The 6,238-nt window shown below is 39.6% G+C and overlaps 1 protein-coding gene across 1 annotated transcript in view; it reads right to left on the reverse strand.

The window, feature by feature from the left end:
* The window catches only part of SERINC1 (serine incorporator 1), a 10,263-nt gene that overhangs the window by 1,865 nt on the left and 2,160 nt on the right, over window positions 1–6,238 (reverse strand). Inside the window, exons 3-8 of the mRNA XM_010138656.1 lie at window positions 4,037–4,116; window positions 3,707–3,844; window positions 2,599–2,768; window positions 1,800–1,890; window positions 588–729; window positions 253–483 (exon numbers count right to left, since the gene is read on the reverse strand). Of these exons, the coding sequence (XP_010136958.1) occupies window positions 253–483; window positions 588–729; window positions 1,800–1,890; window positions 2,599–2,768; window positions 3,707–3,844; window positions 4,037–4,116 (852 nt within the window). The remainder of the gene's footprint in view (window positions 1–252; window positions 484–587; window positions 730–1,799; window positions 1,891–2,598; window positions 2,769–3,706; window positions 3,845–4,036; window positions 4,117–6,238) is intronic.

Raw genomic sequence — 6,238 nt, forward strand, 5'->3', positions numbered from 1 at the left:
AGCAGGACATATTTCAGCAGCCACTGAAGCATAAGAATTATCCCAGAAAATATGACACGCACTTGTGAACAAGGCTGGCTACTCCAATTTTCAAATACAAGTCATTTAGTGTGGATCATACAGTTCACTTCCCTTGAGAAGTCACGTTCAAGACTACATTCCTCATAGCACACAACTTACACCTCCCTGTCCAGCAGAAGGTGGCATCCTGTACGCTCATTATTAGTGCAGTATTTTACCAAACTTACATACCTGTACCAGTTGGTAAGTGTCATCATGATATACAGTGAGGCCAGGAAAAGCATGAAATGAAAGAAGGAGTAACTGTAAGTAACTCCATCCCTCTCGTTATCTATGGCTCGGTGAACATCGTCTCCATCATCAAGGGAGCCGTCGCTCCTGGGCATTCCATCCTCTATCAGTGTGGATTCATCGCTGGTCAGCATCAGCTTGTTCACTTGGCTGTTGTTGGATGTTCGGATGCTGTACGTGACAGGAAAGGACTCAGTTACCCAAATGAATACAATCTAGTGTCTCACAATGAGAAGTAATACAAGCTAACAGGAGTTTTTTTTAAGGAATCTTACCTTGAATAGAGAACACACAGCAAAAACAGAATCAGTCCTACAATTCCTTGTGCATCCCACCACTGCACTACCTGACCTTGGGTCGGAATGGTGGTGCTGTTGTAGCCGATGATGCTCAGCAGACTTGGGTTACAGCGCCTGTCTGGGGGGGAAATTGCATCAGACCTCGCATAATGTTTAAGAGTCCATTTCCACGGTAAATTCTGGTGACTGGAACAGTCTTGAAGTAAACAAACTTTAATCTAACATTAGCCTATTGAGTCTCTAAAGCAGGCAGATGACAGCATGTGGCAGGCATAAAACTCTGCTTCTCTGAGCAGATAAAAGGATTTTGAACTTACATAAGATACACATCAACTGCTTTTCTGTTCCATCCCATACAACTGGATGCAACAGAATAATAATATTAAGCTTCAGAAATTCTCCTGCTAGAAAAAAAGTTTGACAAACATCCACTTTACAGATGGGGCACCAGAGTCACCTCGGAGCGGGAAAAGAACATTACAAAGTCAGTCTCATATCATCAACAGTTCCCAACTCGCAGCACCCACAGGTAACACAGGTGAAACAGCTCAAAGTAGCAGATAATCTTATTTCCCCAAAAATACTGCAGGAATTAGGTGTGACTCGTATGTATGCTGTTAGACAGAAGCACTGAAGACTGTCCATATTTAAGATAAATGTGTCAGTGACCAAATTAAAACCACCCAAAACCAATGTTTGGCAGTTTATTTTAATCACCAGAGTTTCTGAATATTTTTTCTTTCTTTTTTTTAGAGCTGCTCAGCTGTTTTCAGCACAAGAAATATTGACAACATTTATTAATACATTTTTTTAAATGCTCAGTTTGGAGAAATACAACCAGTAGCATCTCAGTCACAAGGTAAGAAACCTGTAACTTGGCAGGGAGATGAACCTCCCGTATATCCTGGAAGAGTTGTGGTAATGTGCAAAAATCTAACACTGCAATCCTGCCAATAACAGGTACAAATTCTTCCATACAATAAACATAAGAGCAAGTGAAAAAAACACATTATCCTTGTAAGAACAATGTCTTCGGTATTACAGAGAGTTGGCTGGGGGGAGAGAACACAAACCAGTAGTTCCCGCCTCCAACTTTTGTATGTTACAGTACCGCATCCCAATAGTGCCTTGTGAAAATTTACTACTGAACTGGTTACCCAAAGAGCCACAGATCACCTCTACACTTACCTGGTTCATTGGTCATAGCTGACCAGGTCAAATACATGGTATAAACCGTGATCACAGAAGACTGCAGCAGACCAGATCTTGGCTGAGATTCCTGTACAAAGTAGTCATAAAACAGCAAAGTTATGCAAGCAGAAGTGTCAGGCACAATTACAGAATCATAGAATCATTTCAGTTGGAAAAGACCTTTAAGATCATCAAGTCCACCCATTAACCCAGCACTGCCAGGTCACCACTAAACCTTGTCACTAAGCACCACATCTACATGCCTTTTAATTACCTGCAGGGATGGGGACTCCATGGGCAGCCTGTTCCAATGCTTTACAACTCTTTCAGTGAAAGAATTTTTCCTAATATCCAGCCTAAACCTCCCCTGGTGCAACTTGAAGCCACTTCCTCTCGTCCTATCACTTGTTATTTGAGAGAACAGACCAACCCCCTCCTCACTACAACCTCCTTTCAGGCAGGTGTAGAGAGCAATAAGGTCTCCTTTCAGCCTCCTCTTCTCCAGGCTCAACACGCTCAGGTCCCTCAGCTGCTCTTCACTGCACCTGTGCTCCAGATCCTGCACCACCTTCACTGCCTTTCTCTGGACACACTCTAGCACCTCAGTGTTCTCATCGTGAAGGGCCCAAAACTGAACACTGGATTCAAGGTGCAGCCTCACCAGTGCCCAGTAGTAGTGGGGCAATCACTCCCCTATACTCCTACTGGCCACACTATTTCTGATACAAAACATCAGAGGTTTCTGGAGCTGTTAACACATAAAAACCCCTAAAAGATCATAGAATTAAAACTATACCTGAATCTTCGGCAGAATTGACATTATGGAAGCACCAATACAGAGCAGCATATTAACACTGATGAATGTCTTGTTTTCAGAACAACCTTCTGGATGAGTGTAATAAACATAAAACAAGACAATAGCTACTAGAGACAGGAGATAATTGACAGCTGTAGCTGACAGCAGAGCTGTGAAAAGAGATAAAAAACTGGTTAATAAAGGACAGCATTAAAATTCAAATAATATTGCATCATTATCAGGTTTTGGATACAGCATACAATGACAATTAGAGAGCAGCTCTGGGCACTGAAATGTAAAGGAAACAGATTCTTTTCAACACTCTGACGTGTTAAAAAGGAAAAACACAATGAGAAGCTTGATTCTCCAGTGCTCTAACAGCAACCTAGAGGAGCAAGCATATACAGTTATACTACACACACTTTGGCTAAAAGCTTAAAAAAAAAAAAAGAAACTGAAGAACTATTTCTCCAACAGATGGAAATACAAAATTTCAATTTCTGTCTTATTAAAAACACTGAAGAGTGAAGCGGCCATTGCATGAAGACAGGCTGTGCTCGTGCTGTCTTCTGAAACACCTAAGCTATCACATCTGAAACATTTTATTAAAATTAACATATCATTTCGCCAGTGAGATGATTTGTACTCTGCTACCTTGGCCTTTTGTTCTGCATGTATGTTCGAAGAATGACCAACCAGCAGACAGAAAGAAAACACAGGTATTTCAGACAGTTATGCTCAACATAAAGCAGTAACAGGCTATTTTGTTTTTAATCAGCACTAAGGTGTAACAAAACCCGTAGCTGAAAAAAAAAAAAGCACCCACCAAAAACCTCCAATTGCCACTTTTCTGCTATCAGAAACTGATGCCCTGCTCCAAGGGATCAGATCTTTCTTCCCAGAGGCTGCTGCTCCTCTCCCTGTCCTTCCCTCATTTAACTTGACATCTAAAGGACAGCGAGACAATGGAGCTGAACTGTGCCCATCTGAGAAAATGATCTAACGCATGAAGCAGCCCTTCTGCACTCTGGTAAAATGCACTACTTGGTAATTTATTTAACACAATGCGCAATGAAATTTAAACCTTGTCTGTAGTACAGTCCTTTACCTGCATACCAGCATCTTGAGTTTCCTTCCTCCATTTTTTCAACCCAAGATTCATTCCAGGAGTGGGCAAAGTCAATAAGCAAGACCAGCTGAATAAGAATAAAGCAGAACGCTCCAGCCATACCGACATAAAACCACACTAAAAGAGAAATAAAACAAAACCAGTTCAGAACCATAGATAATTTACCACCCTGATTCAACGTCCCTAAACCCAGAGAAGTGCTGTAGTTACACAGCTACAGTTGAAACTACAGGACATCAGCATCCACTTAGTTTTGTTTTAAAACCAGTTGCTTGCATCATGACGCAGTGGAAGACAATACTCCCTTACCAGTTGTAAATGGTCCCTCTGGTATGAAGAAAGCTCCAACACTAATTGCAATCGCTGTTGCAAATTTAAAGAACCAGAATCTAAAGGGAAATAAATAAAAAAGTCAGACAACTAGTAAAGCCAGATCTAATTCACAAAAACTTGAAATAACACAAAATGCACCTCCTTAAGAGCTGCTTTTTGATTCGCTCATTCTTAACTCACTTCTTTTGAAGCAGAATAAAGATCTTATTCTACCTGCCCAAGATTTTTGTTCTCCAGAAAATTATGCTTAAACTGTGCTAGACTGACACAGAGTTTGACACATTCCCAGAGATATCTCACTCATGTATTACACATCAAGCCAGGGTGGAATATAATTGTGAGTTGTTTGAGGGTTTGGGATTTTTTTTTTTTTTTTTTAGAAGGTTTTTAACTAGAGCAGTGAGATTAATAAACTGCCGGCGTATCAGAAAAATTAGTTAAAAAAAACCCCGTACCTGTTTTTATTATCAAAACCAAGAAGGTACAAGATCTGGTTGGTTCCTACAATGACAGAAAACACTATACTGGAGTTCCCTACCAGTCTCAATCAATTTCCTACAAGAGACAGATGTACAAAAGACTGGATTCTTCTTACCTATGCTCAGTCTCTTTAGGCCTACATCTGATAAGGATTTATCACAACAGCAGAAGAAAAGGATTTATCCTTCACAGAAAGAACACAATCAACTTCTAAGACCCTTTTCTACTACTGCACCGGAAAAACAAAACAGATCAGATGTTTCCTAGAAAGCAGACAAGAAAATATCTTCCACCAAAGATTCACTGAATTCAGCCCAAATACAGACTAGGGAACTTCAAATCAAAAAGTTATATCCACAAAACTGTAAGAAGGAAGTGACTATTTTTTTCTGATCACAGTGACAGGCAGCTCCAAATATAGGCACAGTATCATCTACATGTACTTCAAAACTGAATATAGCACAGAGACATGTACCACACCCCCCGCAATGTCAAACACTTGCACGGTTGTCAAGTCTTCTATCCTTCCCACAAGTTTAATCTCTCCTTCTGGCTGTTACAATCAGGTAATGGCAACCAGAGGAATAAATTCCTGTTGTGTGGAAAAAAAACTATGTGAGATGATGGTAGTGCGGAATATAGAAAAATGGACTAATTCTCTGGGATATAGAGAAGTGACTAAACCCAGCTTGAATGCTGAATTAACTTGTAACATTCAGGGTGTAATACATACCCCACTAAAACTAGTTTTTCAATCCACATGTGGATTGTTTTTTTTAAAATCCATGTAATTTTCAATTACAGAAATAAGAACAGTTTCAAATTTGTATAAATTTCATCTCTAATTCCAGACTCTTTAAAAGGATCTCTACCCATATAATGTGCGTGACAGCCAAAACCAATACTCATCCAAAATAACACCTACAGTTGCTATGTGTTCTGTGCAAGCAACAATCTTGTGAATACATCATAACTGATTTTTTCTAGTATTATTATTATTAACATGAGGCAAAAATCTATTCCAACTGCTACTACAAAAGCTAAGAAAGTGAACATTGGCACTGGACCAATTACTGGGCTAAACTCTCATGCAAGTATGAAAAAGTTTGTACACATACGCGGGAAAAACTGCTATTCTGAATGTTTCAAATCACCGAGAGAAATAGTACATTGCAAAGTACTACTGAAGATACATCTAAAACGCTAACGTCAAGAGCCATAGTTTTCATAATGCTAGCTGTAATGCATCCTATTGAAGAAACACGTTATTACAGAACTGTTGGAAGTAACATTAAATATTTTACCAGTAACAGCATTATCAAGCATCATTTTTCTTCTTTATCCTAGTGCTGGCATTAGATTGACTAAGAAGAGTAAACTGCAATGGAGTGCGTAAATAGGACCAGAATTTGTACTGGAGAGCACCACTCCAGATGAAAGTATCAAGAAGATCCCAAACCCTTAAGAAGCAGTTTGAGGTAAAAAGATTCCACGTTCTGTAAAAGGTGTCTTTCATTGTAAAAAGAACCACACAAAGCATTCATATAGTACGTACCCTGAACAAAGCAGGGCAGAGCGAAAGGCTGATCTGAGTTACTGCTGCTAACACATCCTAATAGTGTATCCAGCCTCTTTTTCTTCAGACCGAAACAAACAAAAGAAGTAAACAAAGCAATATTCTGCTCCATTTTAATGATT

Source organism: Buceros rhinoceros, unplaced genomic scaffold (assembly GCF_000710305.1).
Source record: "Buceros rhinoceros silvestris isolate BGI_N320 unplaced genomic scaffold, ASM71030v1 scaffold29456, whole genome shotgun sequence".
Classification (NCBI taxonomy): Eukaryota; Metazoa; Chordata; class Aves; order Bucerotiformes; family Bucerotidae; genus Buceros; species Buceros rhinoceros.